Source organism: Metopolophium dirhodum, chromosome 3, assembly GCF_019925205.1.
Source record: "Metopolophium dirhodum isolate CAU chromosome 3, ASM1992520v1, whole genome shotgun sequence".
In the NCBI taxonomy this organism is placed as follows: Eukaryota; Metazoa; Arthropoda; class Insecta; order Hemiptera; family Aphididae; genus Metopolophium; species Metopolophium dirhodum.
The window spans coordinates 14,969,741-14,990,655 of NC_083562.1; the positions used below are offsets into that span (position 1 = coordinate 14,969,741).

At 26.8% G+C, this 20,915-nt stretch overlaps 1 protein-coding gene across 3 annotated transcripts; it reads left to right on the forward strand.

Moving 5' to 3' along the window:
* The first annotated feature begins 263 nt into the window (after positions 1 to 263).
* LOC132940342 (TBC1 domain family member 23) lies at positions 264 to 20,306 on the forward strand. 3 transcript variants are annotated; one of them, XM_061007878.1, is made up of 13 exons: positions 264 to 446; positions 15,007 to 15,169; positions 15,233 to 15,444; positions 15,515 to 15,837; positions 15,909 to 16,033; positions 16,104 to 16,254; positions 16,310 to 16,516; positions 17,137 to 17,353; positions 17,454 to 17,601; positions 17,663 to 17,832; positions 17,895 to 18,009; positions 18,107 to 18,283; positions 19,579 to 20,306. In XM_061007878.1, the coding sequence occupies exons 2-13, from the start codon at positions 15,144 to 15,146 to the stop codon at positions 19,658 to 19,660; spliced, it is 1,953 nt and encodes a 650-aa protein (XP_060863861.1). In that variant the 5' UTR covers positions 264 to 446; positions 15,007 to 15,143; the 3' UTR covers positions 19,661 to 20,306. The 3 variants fall into 3 exon arrangements, with proteins under 3 accessions (XP_060863861.1, XP_060863862.1, XP_060863860.1); XM_061007879.1 differs by lacking the exon at positions 264 to 446 and adding an exon at positions 9,369 to 9,672; XM_061007877.1 differs by lacking the exon at positions 264 to 446 and having other exon boundaries at positions 14,848 to 15,169.
* Positions 20,307 to 20,915: the final 609 nt, after the last annotated feature.

Sequence of the window (20,915 nt, forward strand, 5' to 3'; positions counted from 1 at the left end):
ACTCACGACTCATCACGTCACACTGACATATGTCCAACGCAGCGGCATTTGCGGTTGTTGACGTGCGCTGTGACGTCGTAACGGCGAGCTTTTGAATTTGATTTTGAATATTATTATTATTATATTATCGAAACGTCATTATTTCGAAGGCACGATAAGTGGTGTACGGGTGGTACGACGCCGTTCACTACGATGCCTTGAAATTCTTTAAACATTCACACACGTGAACACGTCCACGACTATTATACTTTAGTCTGTAGTCTAGTATATAGGCTATAGGAACATAAACTTTTACCTATAGCTGTCGTACAATTTACGTACATAATATTTATCGATTTTTATTTTTTATTTAACTTTACGGCAGTCGGCAACGCTTCACTGTGTATCGAAACAGAAACGTCAAACTCTTATTCAAACTATTCGAGTATAATGTTCGCGATATGTAGGTAAGCGACAGTATTATATTATAATTTTAATAGATGAAGTTGTTATGCTCACATATTCACATCTATATAATAGTGATTATTATATCAATATAATATAGGTACATTTAATAAATCATAATAATTATAATAATATTATTTTAAGGTACCTCCCTATGTGGTGATGTTATATTATTATATACAATGTGATTCACTAGGCATGCTCACAGTAATTTCTATCTTTTTTATTTAATCATGCATTTTTAAAAAAAATATATTATTTAAGCAGGAGTCCTGTAAGGCTGTAACGATCCAAAATGCTGCTTTTAAATGAAAACCGCTCGTTTAAGCAGTGAACTATTAGACAAACAATTTTTTTTAGAATTTTATATACCCACCTATTAAAATCGAAATTCTAACGAGTAGTTTCTGAATTATTAAATTTTATGTTTTTACCATGATATATAGGTTAAAACTATATAGGTTAAAACTACTTAAAAGGTAGGGGGGCATGGAGGATGATTTTTAAACTATAGTATAATTAGGTAATATTATTAGCAGCATATAATTTCATAATTTGTGAAAATTATCTGTGTATAATAAATAAACAAGACCAACACCAACTAGACTAAATATTTCATATATTTTATAACAATATGTAAAAGAATTTTTATAAGGATTACTATCGCGGTATTTAGCAAAAACTTCGCAAAAAAAGTGTGGTTCGCATTTGAAAACAAGAGTTTGTATCGATACTAACTATGCAAATGTAATTATCTGAAAGTATGGTTTACTAAAAAATTACAAAAATCAGAATTTGAATAAATACAGATTCTATACAAAGTGGGACCATGTATCAGTCATCTTATATTAAAAATATATTTTTTGACAATGAAACACAATTTTTAATAGTTAAAACAAGCTCTAAAAGTTTCATGTAACCATCAAGAATTCAGAAATTTGGCGCCCAAGTTAAGTATTTTTCCCGCCTTTAAAAATATACGAGTGATAATTTTATTGCAATAAACATGACTGGTATAAATATATTACACTGTACAATATTTGTACGCGCTTTTAAAAACTTGCGCTCAGTGGCAGGTGCCTCATCTCACATCTGCCCTCTTTAATCCAAACCAATTGTCATTCCATAATAATTATATATAGTGTATTATAAGTGTATACAAATATTTACACTGATATATAATGTGAAGCAGAGGATACATCGCAATATTATATCGCAATACTCGGCTCATAAAAAATGTTAAATGGTTTATAACAAGTTATAAGTTATAATAAACAATTCATAAAATATTCATTTGAGGTACATATAAAAATGTTCATGAAAATTGAAAATATTTTGCTTCAGAATAACAAATTACAAATATGAGAAGTCGGTTAAAATAATCAAAAAATATAACTTATAACTTAAACTCTTAAGTACCTACGTTTTCAAACTGTAGAATAATTGTTATATTTTTTTTTTGAAAATACAAAAATGTAGTTGTATATAGGTGATTAATGTTCAGATTTAAAATAATAGCGGTGTATAAAATATGATTTCTATCTTGTATAAGTGAAATTTAATGTTACATTTGACAAATTATAAAAAGGAGTGACATATTAAATATTATATAATTTACTGAAATACGATTGGTGAAAGTGTACGACTCAAACTCTTAACAGACAACTTGCACTACTACAGTTATATATTTAGGTGGGGGGTTAGTGGGTCACCTAATCTATACTATATACTAGTATCCGTTAAAAATACGATAAAAAGTTGGTTATTTTAATCGAACACTTCAAATTTAGACCATTTAAAAAATATTATAATTACTTAGGTATCTATATATTATATAATAAAGATTAGGTACATTTGAAAAGGAAATATAAATTTATTATGTCTCAGTGTTTAGTTGATTATATTTATTCAAATATAGTTTACTAAACATTAGCCCATATAAAATTTGAACTTTAAATGCTTATAAAAAAAATTGTAACTATGTATTTTTAATATTTTTCAACTACTATTAGAACGATATATCAAGAGCCTTATATTACAATTTCACGCTGTTTTACCCAACAAATAAAATTTTATTGATATTTATAGAAAAAAAAACTAAAAAAATTGAAAACTGACAATGTCGGTAAACAGCTCAAAAAGAGTCAAATTATATAAAAAATTTTATCGTGTATAGAAAATGCTAATACAAACATTCAGTGAAATTTTCAAGTATCTACAGACAAATGTTTTTTAATTACAACAAAATAAGAAAATCGTTACATGAGATATCGAGTAAATATCAAATGTTGTAAAAATATGAAATTCAAACGCTCATAAAAATTTAATTTGACTTTCTTGCAGACATTTTTTTTTTTTGATAAAGGTAGACAAACTTATGGATAATCTTGTATTACATTTTAAAATCTTAGATTTAAAAAGAAAAATATTTATGAGTTCTCAACTCAAAATAATTTGCTAATTTTAGTGATTTTTCCGTATTTTATCAATATCTGAACTTTAAATGCTTATAAATAAAAACTGTGACTAAGGATTTTTGTTTTTTTTCATCTGCCTTTGAAACAATAACCTAGGAGCCTTCTATTAAATTTTCAAGCTTTTTTACTCAACAGATAAAATTTTATTGATATTTATAGAAAAAAAAACTAAAAAAAGGTGGATAAGTGGATGTCGCTCTGCTGTACAGTAGGTTACAAGTGGGTCACTGTAATGGATGGTGTTAAATTTGAATTCAATGATATAATATCATTGTATAAAAAAAACGATTCTGAGCGAAAACGGTCAGTCAGCCTATGATTTTACCAAGTATATTTGATGATATTATTGTGAATAAAGTAATTTATATATAACCTATTTACGTGGAGCCTTGTTTAAAATTTTCAATCCTTAGCCATAAAAGTTAAAAATTTATAAATTTATAACCACAAAATAATTAATAAATTATAAATTTGATAAATGTTGTCAACATTTGAACTTTAAATGCTTATAAAAAAAAATTGTGCATATGTATTTTTAATATTTTTCAACTGCTATTAGAACGATATATCAGGAGCCTTATATTAAATTTTCACGCTTTTTTACCCAACAAATAAAAATTTATTGATATTTATAGAAAAAAAAAACTAAAAAAATTGAAAACTGACAATGTCCGTAAACAGCTCAAAAAGAGTCAAAATATTTTCAACATTTTATGGTGTATAGAAAATGCTAATATAAACATTCAGTGAAATTTTCAAGTATCTACAGTCATTCGTTTTTTAATTACAATAAAATAAGAAAATTGTTAAAAGAGAAATCGAGTGAATATCAAATGTTGTAAAAATATGAAATTCAAACGCTCATAAAAATTTAATTTGACTTTCTTGTAGACATTTTTTTTTTGATAAAGGTAGACAAACTTATGAGTAATCTTAAATTACATTTTCAAATCTTAGATTTAAAAAGAAAATTTTTTATGAATTCTCAACTCAAAATAATTTGCTAATTTTCGTGATTTTTCCGTATTTTGTCAAAATTTGAACTTTAAATGCTTATAAATAAAAACTGTGACTAAGGATTTTTAATTTTTTTCATCTGCCTTTGAAACAATAACCTAGGAGCCTTCTATTAAATTTTCAAGCTTTTTTACTCAACAGATAAAATTTTATTGATATTTATAGAAAAAAAAACTAAAAAAATTGAAAACTGACAATGGCCGTAAACAGCTCAAAAAGAGTCAAAATATTTTGTAAATTTTATGGTGTATAGAAAATGCTAATATAAACATTCAGTCAAAATTTCATGTCTCTACGGTCATTTGTTTTAGAGTTACACCAAAAACCAAAATCGATTTTCTCAAAAACAGATTTTGCGTAAAAATTCCCGTTTTTCCTTAATTTTTCTTTTGTTTTTCACGTCGCTTGTGAAAACTACTGGGAAATGTTTACTTTTGACCCCCAAAGTACCAACTAGATTCACTTTCCTATCAGAAAAGTTACTATTGAAGAAAATTTAAGCACTTGTCCTAAAAGGTGATGACAGACACAAAAATAAAAAAATAAAAAAATAAATAAAAAAATAAAAAAAAAACACACATCATTGTAAAATGAATACATTCATCGCTTCGCTCAGAATCTAAAATTTAAAATTAAATATGTCTCTAAACAGCTCAAAACGAATCAAAATAATTTTGAAAATTTTATCAAGTATGGGAATTGATAAAATAAACACATGGTGTAAATTTCAAGTATCTACGGTTATTCGCTTTTGAATTATAACAAAATAAGAAAATCGCTACATGAGAAATCGAGTGAATATGCAATATTGTAAAAAGTTGAACATCAAACGCTCATAAAAATTTAATTCAACATTCCGGTAGACATTTTGTTTTAAGTGAAGGTAGACAAACTTATGAGGAATATTGTAATAAATTTTAAAGTCTTAGATTTAAAAAGAAAAATATTTTATAAATTTCTAACTCTAAATAATTTGCACATTTTCGTGATTTTTACGTATTTTGTCAAAATCCGAACTTGAAAGCTTATAAAAAAAAATTGTGACTTTGTATTTTTAATATTTTTCAACTTCCATTGTAACAATAACATTAAGATAAAAAGATTAATAATTAAGAGCCTATTGTATTAAATTTTCAATACGAATTAAATTTTATTGACATCTATAGAATAAAAACCTAAAAAAATTGGAAACTTAAAATGTCCGTTAAACAGCTCAAAACAAGTAAAAATATTTTGAATATTTTATGGCGTAAGGCAAATGCTAATATAAACATTCAGTGAAAATTGCATGTATCTACGGTCATTTAGAGTTATACCAAAAACAGCAAAAACCTCCCGTATGCACTAACTAGATTCACTTTCCCATCGAACAAGATACCTACTGTTAAAGAAAATCGAAGCATTATTGCTACTACTTATCGTGTACATAAATAAATATATTAATTGGTTACCCCTGACCCGGCCTGACGTAGGTATGTGATTCGTGGTCCTAATAAGTACTTATTTTTGGCAAAAAGATAATATTTATCCTAAGTGTTCCGTGAGATTAAATAAATAATAATAATGTGCTACTATGGAAAAAATACTGTGTATCCACTTCTGAGTTCAGTGATTTTCAATGTTTTCCCGCAGTTTCTTTAGGGAGTAGCAGGCACGGATCTAGAAAATTATAACAGGGGTGCTTAAAAAAAAAGTTGGGCAAGTATATGTCGCTCTGATGTACAGTAGGTTACAATTGGATCACTGTAGTGTTTAATGGATGGTGTTTAATTCGAAAAGATGATATAATATCATTTTATAATAAGAAAAACGATTCTTACCGAAGACTATAAAATTACGAAGTATTTTTGTGAATAAAGTAATTTATTTACCTATTTACATGGAACTTTGTTTTAAATTTTCAATCCTTATAGCTATAAAAACTAAACATTTTATACATTTTTAACAACAAAATAATTTTAAATTTTAAATTTAATAAATTTTGCCATGATTCAAACTTAAATGCTTATAAAAAAAATTGTGCCTATAAGTATTTTAAAAATTTTTCAACTGCTATAGTAAAAATAGAGCAGGAGCTTTTTATTAAATTTTCACACTCATTAAAAACAATTGCTTGCCTAACAAATTTAATTGTATTAACAGTTAAAGAAAAAAACAAAAAAAAAATTAATATTTAAAATATTCGTAAACAGCACAAAACGGGTTAAAATATTTTGTAGATACATTTTATCAAGTATGGGTATTGATAAGATGTTATATGGTGTATACATTTCAAGTATCTACAGTTATTCGTGTTTGAAATTTGAATTACAACAAAATAAGAAAATCACTACATTCCTATACATGAGAAATCGAGAGAATAGCCAATGAAGTAAAAACTTTATTTAAGTTTCCGGTAGATATTTTTTTGATAAAAGTAAACATACCTACTTATGAGGAATCATACAATTTTAAAAATTAAAAAAAAACATCTCTCCTCTCAGAATCTAAAAAAAAAATGGTTACACCTTTCTATTTTAGATTATGTAATTTTGAATACAAATTTATTTTATTAGTGGCTTAGACGACAGGGGGTGCCCGAGCACCCATAGCCCTCCCCTGAATCCACGCCTGGGGAGTAGGCCACGCAGAGTTGACCCTCAACTCTTAAGAAACAGCAAAAAAACGTTAAAAATGTCCAAAGGAGAATGCTGATCCTCGGTGTTTACGAGTACATCTATATTCCTGTTGATATTAGAGGTCCAGTTAGTTTTATAATTTATGCGTCTTCATCCTGCACATTTAGATCATATAGATGGAAATCACGATAGAGATATAGTCGATATATAAATTGTTTTTATCTTACAAATTAATAGATTAATACATTTACGATTTACATAATATTATAGGTACATTAAAATATTATTATTATTATTATTATTTATTAACTCCGAACAATCAACAGACTTCGTCAGCATAAAAACCATATACAAACAACTCGAATACAACCATACAAATTTTGGTTTTTTAACAGGTTTACACTGATAAAATCACAAGACGAATTACATTTTCAGGAATAGTGTTAATTAATAGAACTTTGAACTATATTAGGTATATATATATTTTTTTTTTATTCATGGTACAGCATCAACTGCTAAGGTTATTAGCTTGCAACAAAAATTGGTAATTAGTACATAATAGAGTATAGTTATACAATAAATTCTTAAATTAAATTATACATATCAATTTGTTTTAAAAATATGATTATTTTGTTGGTGTTGTCATGGATAGGGGTGAGGGCTTCAAAGAGGTTGTCGGGCAATTTTAGACTTTTTCTGGTATCTGTATGGATACGGCAGTTGATAAGGAGGTGCTTGACTGTGAGAGGTTCTCCGCAGGTTAGGCACATTGCTGGTTCTTCTCTGCGCATAAGATGTCCATGGGACATCTTTGAGTGACCTATACATAATCTATTGATAACTACTTCATCTTTGCGATTTGATGTATGGGGTTTAGGCCAGTATTTGGTAGTATTTTTTATTTCTCTCAGTTTGTTATTGGGTGTACGACGCCATTCAGATTCCCATAAATTAGTACAAAAGGTGTTGACATTCCTATGGATGTCGATGAATGAGGAGTACGTGCGTATTTCGGTCAGAGGGTTATTTACTGCTTCACGAGCTACTTATATATATTTTTAAATAAAACTAAGTCGTAATATTGATTAGGATTTAGGAATATGAGAACTAGCTTAGACTTTTTCCGCATACTGCATGCAGTATACTGCAGTGTAACAGAAACACCTAACAAACAAAATTAAAAATTTGATACTATAGTTAAACGACAACAATTATCAAAATTACCTATATGGATAGTAAATAATTTAAGAAATATACTACTATGACAGGAGATTCCCAAAAAGAATATTTTAAAATTCATTTTAACGTTTAAAATTAATTTACTCCAAAAAAATATTAATATTTCAAAAGTAATTTCAATAGTAAAAATAAACTACTCGATTTAAATAAAATATGTTTTTACTTTTTATCATCAAAATTTGTCTAAAAATTAGATTTGCAAATGGGTATTTTGAATTTTTCCAATAAAATTTAATAAAATAAAATAGTTTTATTTTTAGTATTTAAAATATCTATATTCTATATACAATATACATATCCTGTTAGTAATCGTACTTGTAGAGCAAAAGACAAAAGTTATTTAATTTGTCAGCGCCTCAGCGGTATTTCTGTTACACACTCTATAATGCTTAAATAGATGGTAGACGTTATTAGAACTGTACCTACATAGTCAGATAGACATAATACATAAAATATTAAAATACATAAATATATGTACAGTGTTCAAAAAGTTTGGAAACGGTCATTAGACTAATTAGAACTGATGAGCGAATGAATGATAATATGATATAATTAATAAGGTGATTAAATATTTAAATATTTTACCTAATACATGTTTAGCAGTGTTATCTATATTATTACTTATTGCCATATTATGTAGGTAGTAGCCAGTAAGTATTTAAAAATAAACAAACAGTAATTAAAGCATTTCCAAATTGTTGAACACCTTGTATAATATATAAAATAGGTAGTCTCATAGTTATCTACAGGTTATAGTTTTATACTTAGACATCTTTACTTAGTCTCGTCTCCATTATGGTTGGATACCTACCATACGTCAACCCGCCCACACATCCAGTCAATATCTATTGCATCTAGTTATCATATTTTCACTAATATACCATCAAGATTTTATATGTGAAAATCAGAAAATATTTTTCTGGCTATGAAAAAGTGACTGAAGGAATGAGTTCTATACTTCTGCGACATAAGTGTATATAACGAAAACTGGTGCAATATATGCTGCATTGCTGCCCTATACTAGTAGCAATGATTTCAACGGAACACCATATAAGCCAATAAGGGGAGGGGATGAGAGGGGGTCCTATATGAAAAACAAAAGTTTATATTATCACAGGATCATCCTTAAGTGGCATAAAATATTTCAAGTATTCAAAAATATGGTCTTTAAAGTCAAAGTGTAAAAAATTCCAAGAATTAAATTTAGAAATTATTATGTATAATTTAAGCATAAAAATATGGTAAGCATGCTTAAAAAATCACCCTGTGTAATTTATTAACATAATGTTCAATTTTTGATGGATCCAATGATATCTATCAGTTTTAATTCAAAATGTTGAAATAAAATTAACCATAAAATATAGTTCATATATAATAGTGTAACATTATACCACCTGTATAACGTAGTAGTAATCTATTTATTGTTTTTTTTATGGTATCACGTCATGCAATGCTTTTATTACTCAAAATTTGAACATAATAAATAATAATTATTGTAAAATATAATCAGTTAACACTTGACATCATTGAATGTGATGCGTGTAGGAAGTAATAGGTATTACTGGTACCTATTAGGTAGGTAACCTTTAGAAATGTGAAATACTGAAATGTAAATGTATAACATATACCAACAATAATTAATCAATTGTTCATATTAATTGTATTTCTTGTCTATTGAATTTTATTTTTTATTGTTGAACAATTTTTACAAGTGTGAATAAATTTAGATTTTTGGTTCCTACGCGTTGTTACTGCAGTCGCCTATATAGTCTATTTTATTTATAACGATTTATGATTACCTATTTTTTTTTCTCATTTGTATACTGTTAACCACATTATTTATTATTGCATGTTGATTATCACCGCTATAATGATATGTGAGTATCTTAACTACTATATACCTACCTACCTACCAATATTTTGGGTTTTTAATTTTTTTTTTCATAATTTATATTTACTTGTTAGTTGTTGTTTATAATATTTATTTTAAATAAATATATACCCATTGGCTATTTTAGATACATAAAAGTACCTATTTAATATAATATACTGCTTTGAAGTAAATTTTTACTAAATCCAAATTCTGACATGTGGATATTGATTGAATGTTGGCTATTGAGGTTGAATATCATCTTTAGGTACGTGTTTTAAATATTTTTCAAGACTTGATTTAGTCAACTGAATTATAAAATGATATATTTATGTATGATAGCATTGATACTACTATGTAGGTACCTGTTCAGTGTCGAAATGTGTGGGGGGAGGTAGTAATTTGCCACTGTCTCTGATTGTACAAGCAGTCCAATGTTGGTCCGGTTGTTGGTAAAATCTAACATAACTATAATTTTTCTAATTTTGAGGAAATATAATATTGTGTAATGTGTAATGAAAAACCTCTATAATAGTAGATACTTATTTAACATTTTTCTATTTTTCAATTACGTTTTATCAAACATGTTTTGTATTGTAATTTAACTAATTGTTCAACCCCTCTAGAAAAATATAAAATGACGATACTGAGGTATCTATACCATAATTATTTAGCTCATTAACGTCTTATTTTCTATGAAACGAGGCTATTTTTGTCTCAAACACGTATAAAGTTGTGTAAGATGGGAATTGTATCAAAATAAAAATATAAGTAAAAATTAGCTAGCTAGTGAAGTGGTCTGTTTTTTTTTTGTTCAATCAATACTTTTGTCCTCTTCTATAAACACTGAAATTATACCATTGGTTTGTAACCTCCTGGCTACTGATATGTTATAGTATAATATTTTTACCGACATAGAAACCATAATATAGATATGTTGTATTTAGTGGTTAAATTATATACTTATATAAGTCATACTTACAAACATAAATTTAAAAATACCGAATTCAAACGCTCATAAAAAATATAAAATATAATATATTACACAATAATATGTGGCGTTACGCTGAAATAAGACATAATGTTTAGGTATATAAATATTTAGTTAAAATTTCAAGTGTGTATTACGGTTATTTAATTTTCTACTTTTGACCCCCTGAGATACCTAGCAATTATTGTATACAAAAAAACACCCTCAAAGCTTAAGATTAAAGCATATTACTGCTCCTAAAGGTAAGAAATTATTAGACGTACAAAATTTTTTTTTAAATACTCCCATGAATATTACACCGAAACATTCATCGCTCCCATCAAAATCTTAAAAAATGTATTTGTATGATAAAAATATATAGTCTTCATTTCTACCTTTGGCGTATAGGTGTATAGGTTACTGGATTAAATCATTGTATACATGGTTTACGAGTAATTTTATTAGTAAAGTCTTGGATTTAAATAAGATGAATAAACAAATAATATGGTACTTTTTTTTATTAGTTAGATCTCAGAATCTCAAATACCTACCTACTAATGTGAAATTATGAAAACTACAATTATAATATATTAATTATTAGTAGGTTTATATAATATGTAAATAACAACATGAAATACTATATAATATAATGAAATATAAAATATAATATAATATAGTACGCCACTACGCGATACCTGGATATATAGCTACCATGGACATTAAAGAATCTCTAATATTTATGATAGTTACGAATTTATTAATAATGATTAATAACTAATGAGAATATGAGATTATATAATATTATAATAATATAGATAACTGATCGCGCAGCATTATAATATGGATACCTACTGTCGTATATTGCAGACAGTCGTCAAAATAATATTATTTAATATATATATGTAATATAGGTGGGAATATTTTAAATTGTAAATTATTGACATGGGTCAGGCCAGCGAAGCAATATGTGCTGAGGTGACAATAATATTTTCTATATAACACCGCCGTACGCGCAGGCACGGGGCCCCGTTGTCGCTGAGTGATTCGGCGAGGACGTAGCCACGTAGGTACGACGTGCGTGTGTAACGCCGATCGTAGTACGGGCTAGGCGATTTGAATTTGCTAAGTGTCTTATTTATGTTTGTTTTAATACAATAAAAGTGTTTCCGACCTGAAAACCCGAGTTAAACAATATTTTAGTCATTCTTACGTTCTTACCTTTTATAGGAACAGCGCCAGGATATACGTACTATGTGTCAATGAAGTTTTATTAAACTGAATAGTGCCAAGGTATATGACGTAATCTTTGAGTCATTTCAACTAGATAAAAACGAACTAAGAATTGACAAGCGCATACCATCGTACCTCAACGAGTTAACAGTGCCATTCTAATTAACTTTAGAGAGTGTCATTAACTAGAGAATACGAGGGTTAGGGGTATATAGTTGGTTTACCGCGTATTTTCTATACGGGTGGTACCACACTACCTAATTAAAACCAGATAGATTTACAAAATATGTAAATATAAAACTTATATAGACAGATAATAAGATAAATGGTGATAGAAAAGCTTATGATTTAAAAAAAAAAACGATTAAAGACAAAATTGTAGGTATATAAAACGTCCAAGTAGTATTATTGAAGATTCAATATTACCTACCTACCTATATACAAAATATTTAATAGCCTGAGACCTGAGAGGAGAGGATGAAGTATCTAAAAAGTATAAACTAAATACCTAGGTATTTATTTAAATATGTACCTAATAAGCCTATACTTATTACTATTGTTCTGTACCTATAGTGGCCTATACGGCTATACCTAGTACATTAAGTAACGTTAACCAATTGGTACCTAGGTAGTAGGTACTTATATGTTACACGTCAATCCGCAATCTTATACTACAATAGTTTAATATTAATATCTATATGGTAATAGCCAATAGGTATAGGTTCGTTTTCAGTTATAACTTAAAAGTAGTTATACAATTATCAGTTAGAATCTAGTAGCTTTTAATATCAATATAAATGTGTAAGTATTACAGTTAATGACTTAATTTATTAAATAGGCAGCAAGGTATGTATGGACTATATATGCTGTAGTAACTTAGATATAATATAAAGTATATACTATATAGGTAGGTAGATAATATTTGTTTTCTGGTGTTTAAATAAATGTATTTAATACTAATAAAAACACAACAATACTTAACAATACCTATAATAATATTATATTCTAAGGCGTTGGTACCTAATGAAGTACCTAGATACTTAATTAAGAGTTAAAAGCAAGTATATATACTACCAAGTAAACTGCACTGTAATGTATATTATTATACTTCTAATAGTCTAATGTACCAACAACCAACCCATCATAGACATTAGAAGAAAGACTTACATGTGATGTAAATTTTATTGATGTCTGTGATAATTCTAAGGTTAGGTTTGAAAATCCAATTAAAACACCGGGATACGTGTACTTACCAGACACTCTTTTTTAAAAATACGTGGATGAGTATGCTGAATTTAAAAGTGTTTGAAAAAATGTACGGAAACTTACTGTTCAAAAGTTACGGGCGCGGTTTCTATAACAAATCGATCCTCGATTATCGAGGGTTGTATAATATTCGATTTTAATTGTCCGAGTGAACGCAGTGATTGATTGACCATCACTCCTGGTCTAGGTTTAATACCAATTAACCTATTAAAATAATAACAATTTTTTTAATCCAAAATCCAACATAAAAAAATCAACTATCAAACAATAATAAATAATTTGCAAGACGCTTAGAATATAAATAATTTAATAATCAATTCCAAAATTAGAAACCTAGTAAAATTATTTGTGTTATAGTTTTTGATGTATTTTCTCACGGAGATAACTCTAGATACTTTAGTTATAACTTATATTAGTTATAAATGGGTAGAGGATAACACAGGCTTCTATTTATAGTACTTATACATTATTACCTATCTAGTAGTAATAGTAGCATAGCTACCTACTATTATACTAGATAAAAAAAACTAATATCATCAAATAAATTAATTTCTTCTGTACCTACCTATAGTATAAAATTATAAATAATTTTAATCATTGCTTAGCTTCTGAATTATATATTATTAGGACCTAATAATTAGGTACCTACCATGGCTAATAAAATTATTTAGCCATGGTGGGTCGTTGGTACATGGTATAAATGGTATAATATATGCCATATGGCACCTACTACCTACCTACATACCACATACCTACTCTAATATACCTACTTATTATGTATTAAATATATTATACCTACCTTGTTTACCTATACCTACTACTAAACTACTTAACTACTTATGTTTTGTCTATACTTTTTAGTGAGTTTAGCTCATAGAGTAGGTACGTAGTAGTACTCCAACTACATTATGGTTTTGCTTATAGACATAATGTCATTATTACATAACGTGGTCGACGGACGTAGGGAACAGCATTGAATATTGATATAAATATAGCGTATTTTTAGTACCTACTTATTAGTTATTTATAACCAGTGGTAATTGCCAATAGGTATGCACTAATTATTAAGTATTGACTAATGTCTAATAAATGATATTGCTATATTGTCATCTTGTCATTAAAATTGTCGACCTTTATGCAGTTCAACATTTTCAGATCACTGATCAGCATTCAGCATCCATTATCTAATTAAAATTTAAAGGCATCCATATACCATAATATTGTAATTTAAGTCATCAATTTAGTCAGTACCTATCACTGAACTAAATATTATTTAGTATTTAGTTCAGAGTTAACTATTAATTTTGTTGCAACGCCTTTCTCAATTTTCATTTTGAAAAAAATTGAATTCCCCATTATAATATATTTATATCATTATAATATGTACCTACCTGCTAAAAAATAACCACGGTGCATATTTTTAATGTTTTTTTTTTATTATCTATTTATTATTAACTATTCAATAGAATATAGTTTTTACCTATGGCCTATGCTTTATTGCCTACCTATATATTCTAAGGCTTATGCAGATTATTCTAATAAGTAATAAGTAGGTAATCTTATTTGTATTTTGTAGTTTTGTACTATTTGTACATTAATGCCAACCTATAAAAATTCCATTTTAAATGAATAGGTACCACGAACTAATAAGATAAAGACTTATCATTTGCCTAAAGAATATTGATAAATATTAAATACATAATATTATTAGATAACATTATTTGACTATTAACTGTTATACTGTACTAGGTACCTACTGTAATGTCTGTAATAAATCATAGTATATTTCAGAAAAGTTCACTTCTATTATAATGATTTATTTACTTTTTAACGTTTTCAAATCATGCTTAATTTGGTTTTATGATTAATTTTTAGTGCCGAAGTACCTATATTTGTTATGAGTATTTGATCATTAACAAAGAAATCACTGTAAATTAACAATGTAACAGCTATGTTTTCTTCTCAAATTTATTCAACACGTCATTTGCTAGTCTAGATAAATAAGATTTAAGATGTCTGAAGAAGAAGATGAAGGATGGTATGTATACCCAATATTCATAATGTTATGTTGACTAATTCCATGATAATGATTTATGTGTAGGATGAAAGCATTAGAAAAAGCACTTTGTGAGAAAGATGAGTCTCCACTTAGTGAAGAATCTGGAAATTTTACTGTAATTGCCAATGAATGTAGGGGTCAGATGTGGCGTCAGTTACTGACTCGTGACGATGATACTATTCAAACTTTGTTAGATGAGAGACCAATTATAAAGAACATAGAACAGTTGGAGCTTGACTGTCAAATGTTAATTGGTCTGTGAACAAACTAATATTATTGAAGTATTAAATACGTTTTATTATACCTGTTCTTAAATATGTTTAGCTTCTTTAGAAATTGAAGATGAAGATGAAAAATTAAACTGTTTGTCAGACACTGAAGCGATACTGGTGACAATGTGTAAAATATATAATATAGATACGTATGATAAAAGTAAGAGATGGTCATCAATAATTCGACCGATTATATCATTAAAACTACCCCGAATTGATACATATACTATGTTCCGTGCGGTTGATGAAGAGTACTTAGCTAAACATCAAGACTGTTATCATTTATTACGGATATTGTTATTATATCATGATCCAGAGTTGTGTAATTTACTAGATTCTCTGAAATTAGGACCAGAACTTTATAGTGACTCTTGGGTATCTATTAATCTACTAAAATATAATAGTTCTCAATACCTACTAATTATAATTATTTTTGTTATTTATAGATACAAACTTTATTTTCGGAAACATGTTCTTTAGAAGTAATTTTAACTATTTGGGATTTATACTTAGCAAAAAAAGACAAGTTTTTTATATTTTTCTTAGCTTTAGTATTCATCATCAATGCAAGGTAAATATTTTTATAACAATTATTTATCCAAGTCTAAAGTTTTAAATATAATAGTTAATATTATTATTAGGGATCATATATTTTCATTAAAACATCAACCCAAAATACAATTGATTGAAATTCTTGGGAGTTTGCCATCACAATTGGCCATAGATGATATAAATGATTTTTGGTCTTTGGCAGAATATTATGATAAACAAACACCTTCAACTTTTATAAAAGTATGTAATTAAATATCTGTAATATACAATATTTAGTATTCGGCGTGATTTTCAGGATGTTGCTGGATACATTTTTGACCCAAAGCTGCAGAATAAAGGAATTTCACAAATGTTATGCCTTCCAATCAGTGTAACCGAATTAGTATCTCATACAAATAGAACGTTGACAAATAGCTTGAAATTTTTTGTTATGGATTGCCGACCTGCAGAACAGTACAATGCTGGACACTTGCCTATTGCCTTTCCATTGGACAGTACTTTAGTATGCACCATTATTAATATTTTTATTTATTATATGAAAGGCTTGTTTCAAAAGCCAGATAAGTTTTGAAACTTTTAGGATCAATCAAAAAACACTTGAACGATATAAAAATGTTATTGAAAATTATACTTATTTACAATTTTGAATTCTATGAAAGATACTGGACACGTATGGACACTGTTGGCTTGTCTGTGTAGCATGATCTATATTATAGAATTTATAAAAATGTAATAAACTTCACTCAAAATATACTTGACTGGGTTTTCCCTACAATTACATTTTTTTTTTTCATGAAAAAATGTACTATATTATTTAAAATAAAATAAAACTATATTTTAAAATAACCAAGTTGTGGAATGTATACATACTATTATATATACTATTTATTTATTATGTTAAAATGTGATAATTTTTTGCAGCAAAAACGGCAAACCAAATAAGTATATTTACCATAAAAACTACTTGTACTACTATTTTGTAGAGACCCTCTTGGAGGGAATTTTTTTTTTTATTATTCCATAAAAACATTTATACTTGTCTGATTTTTGCAACAATACCTTCATATAAAGAATAAGATTAAATTTTAAAAATAACGTTTAATTTGTATTTTGATTTTAAAGCTTTTGGAAGATCCTGTTTCTTTTTGGACTGCGGTTGAAGGGTTATTATCATGTCAAAAGCAGAGCTTTGTTGAAGGCCGTTCAGGGGGAGGAGAACATTGGTGTTTCTCAGGTTGTGGTAGTGGCTTAGATGCTAATCAAAACACCCACATGGTTGTTTCTGCTTTTCTACAAAAACATTCTCTCTATGTATCTATGTTAAATGGTGGCTATCAAGGTTTGTATTTTTCTTCTTAATATTAATTAATTTATTATTAAAAAAATATTGATTGTTTTATTTCATTAATAACCTTCCTTCACAATCTCCAATCTAATAGCACTCCACGAATATTTTGAAAAAAACAATATTGATGGCCTGAGTGATCATGATCGTAATAGATGTTCACAATGTCTATGTAGCCCGCATAAAAATAAGGAACGATTGACTCAAACAAATTCAACTAATGAATTGTTTTCTAAGCTCGGGTAAATATCATTCAAAATATTAATGAATAAAAAAATATATGATTAAATATGTAAATCTTAGTGTGGCGATGAGATCAAAATCGTTTGAAGTCAAAGGTAAATTAATGGATTTTTTATCAAGTAATAACAATAGTACAAAGAATGAAAAAACAGATGGAGGTAGCAAAAGATACAGAAATATGGCACCAGTTTTTGCAATAGATGAAGATGATAATAATCAAGATTCAGAAGGTATTTAAAAATATATTTACAAGTTTATTATTAATAAAACCTAAAGTTTTAATTCTAAATAGATGAACTATATGATGCAGCTCATAATAATAGTTTGTCGATACTATTAAATAAATCCAATGTAATTGCATCCTTTGATTGTCAACATATCAGAAATGATGGAACAGTAATTCCAGGGTAATATACTAATTATTATTTTTCAAACTAAATAGTAATTCTTTGTTGAATTAAACAAATGTTTGATGATATGATGCTTTATACTTTTTAATATTAGGAAATTGGTGTTAACAAAAAATAACCTTATAATAGTCGAAGTAGACTCAAAAGATCCGAATAAAATCAATTCATTGATAAATCATTCACTGGGAACTATTTTGAATATTAAATGTCGCAAGAAACGACCGGATTTGATTATTTTTGAATACTCTGGAGCAGAAAAGGATATAGACAGGTTATTATTTTGTATATTGAGTTGTATACAATATAAAAAAATTAGGGTAATAGTAGTAATAATTTACTTAATACTTAATAAACATATTTTAATATTTAAAAGATAAATGTTTTGTTATAGTGTGTTATGCAATGATTTATGACATAGTATAAAACACTTATCTTTTAATTTATTGTTAAGAACATCTCATACTAGGTCTGCTATCTATATCTTGTACAAAGCTACATAACTAAAACAATTTCCTACTCCCGCTAATGAGAATAAATAAATTAATTTTACTTTAGATTTAACAAATTAAAAATAATACAAATTACTAATTAGGGACATCCAAAAGTATTTATTACATAAAATATAACATTAATTTATTATATTCATTATACCTGTAGTTCGAGTATATTGGTATCAGTTACATTTTTTTTTACATTTGTGACAATATACATTATATAAATTTATGTCTGTCTGTCTGTCTGTGTGTGTGTTCTTTAAGCATTCTTAAACGGCTAGACCGATGTTGATGAAATTTGGTACAGAGATAGATTAGACCTTTGGCCAAAAGATAGGCCAATTTAAAAAGGGAAAGGGCGAACCCCGAGAGGTGCTCAAACAGGGATTTTAAGATTTCCGATGGAAATTGTTGTTAGTAAATGGTTGCTATTGCTGTTGGTATTTAATATAATTATATTGCTTAGCGACATTTCAACTTAGTATATTCTAACTGTTGTATTAGAAAATAAAATTTATTTTTCATATAGAGTTGGCATTTTTAATGGGAAACAAAGTCCACGGGATTAGCTAGTAGATTATATTTTATACTATGTACTTTGATGTAATAGTTGGAATATATTCTCATCAGTTACAAACATAGAAGAGAAATTAACTCTACTTAATTGTTTGTAATTTTGTAGTTAAAATTTGTATAACAGTTTTCAGTTTGTATGTACGTACGGTTTAATAAACCTTAGCAAGCATAAACATTAAAGACAATTACTAATTATTTTAATTTGATTCAAGTATTTTGGTCTATATGAGACCACTTTACTACATTGTATTTTATAATTTAGGGTAATACTTATTATTCATTGGTTTGGTAACTAAGAAATTTAAAATTTAGAATTATTATTAATTAATATTTGGTAAAGTTTTAGATATTTTTTTAAAACTACTTAAAATCATCTATTTAGAAAGTTTATAAAATTAATTCAAAAAATGTATTGATTTAAACTTTAATATTACTACTATTACTCATATTCATAAAGATGTTGTATATTACATTATATTAATTTGATGGTATTTAGATTCTTAATACCACAATCACAAAAAGCTACCGATATAATAAGTAAGCAAATAATGGATTTCATTGAGCGTGATGAAAGCTGATCAATTTTGTACTACCTGCTACAACAAACGATTAGATTAAAAACAAGATTTAGTACAACATTACATAATACAAATAATAAGAAGTTTGTGATTGTAATGCTTTAATAAAAAAAAAAATGTATTATTAAAAAAAAACAAATTAAGTTTGCTCATTAATTAATATGAAAATAATTTTTATGTGAAGCAAAATAAATCTATTTATGTGGAAGAAAATCCAAAATGCAATATTTTGTTTTCAAGAGCTTTACTTAAATTGCCATATTTATGAAATTAATGTTAATTGTATATTTACAGTTCATTATTCTTAACTTTCTTGAAATTACTATTTATGTTATCATTTCTTTGTTTTCTGTTTATTTTAATTAGATGTATAAGAAATTTTAATAATGTTATTTTATTTTACATAATATTTCATTTGTATTAAGTTGTTGGAATTATGAAAAATCCTTATCAGCAGAACTTTAAAACAGTATAAATAAACTACATTGTATTATCATTTTCACATCCTTCACTTTTTTATCTTTAAGGATTAAGGACTAATTAATTATTAAATCTATTTATTTTAAATTAAAACTGATAAATGAATTAGCTGGCAAATAATTATTGCAGTTATGAGTTATGACCAAATTAACATTATAATTATTAAATAAATACTTATTTTTAACTTACATTGATATTTATTTTTGTTAGAAAAAATGTATATTAACTAATAATTATGTTAGTTTTTATTTATAAATTATTTGAACTATTATTGATATTTTTTTTACATACAGTCTTTAAAGAACATCTTTGTAATGTTTGTGATAAGTAGGTATTAATGACTTGTTAATAAATACATATTATCTATATTGAGTTAATTATATTGTTTCAATCTATCTATTATAATTTCATTCATTATGCTTAGGTCAAGCACATTAATCATAACTAGATCTAAGAATGCATGGTATGAGTTCAAAAAAAAATTTTAATTCAATATATAGGCATGTGAACAGGTGTGACAATTAACAAATGGTACTTTGGCTTCACCCGACTATTTGTTTTGGATTTAGTGGGCCGGTAAAAATTGATTTGAAAGGGTTATATATTACATAGTATAAATAGTATTTAAAATATGATGAATGTTCATTGTTCAATATTGATAAAATCAAAAATTATAAAACTATAAGGCATTACATGTTTATGTGAATAAAAATTTGTATTGTATTTATATGTGAAGTTAACATTGTAAATGAAAGCTTGCAAAGTAAACTTGAAT

What these genes read in the sequence shown, in the direction of transcription:
- LOC132940342 (XM_061007878.1), top strand. Translation starts at nt 15,144, where the DNA reads ATGTCTGAAGAAGAAGATGAAGGATG. An exon ending in TGACTGTCAAATGTTAATTG is followed by an intron (nt 15,445 to 15,514) that starts GTCTGTGAACAA and finishes AAATATGTTTAG; the next exon opens with CTTCTTTAGAAATTGAAGAT. An exon ending in GTTAAATGGTGGCTATCAAG is followed by an intron (nt 17,354 to 17,453) that starts GTTTGTATTTTT and finishes CCAATCTAATAG; the next exon opens with CACTCCACGAATATTTTGAA.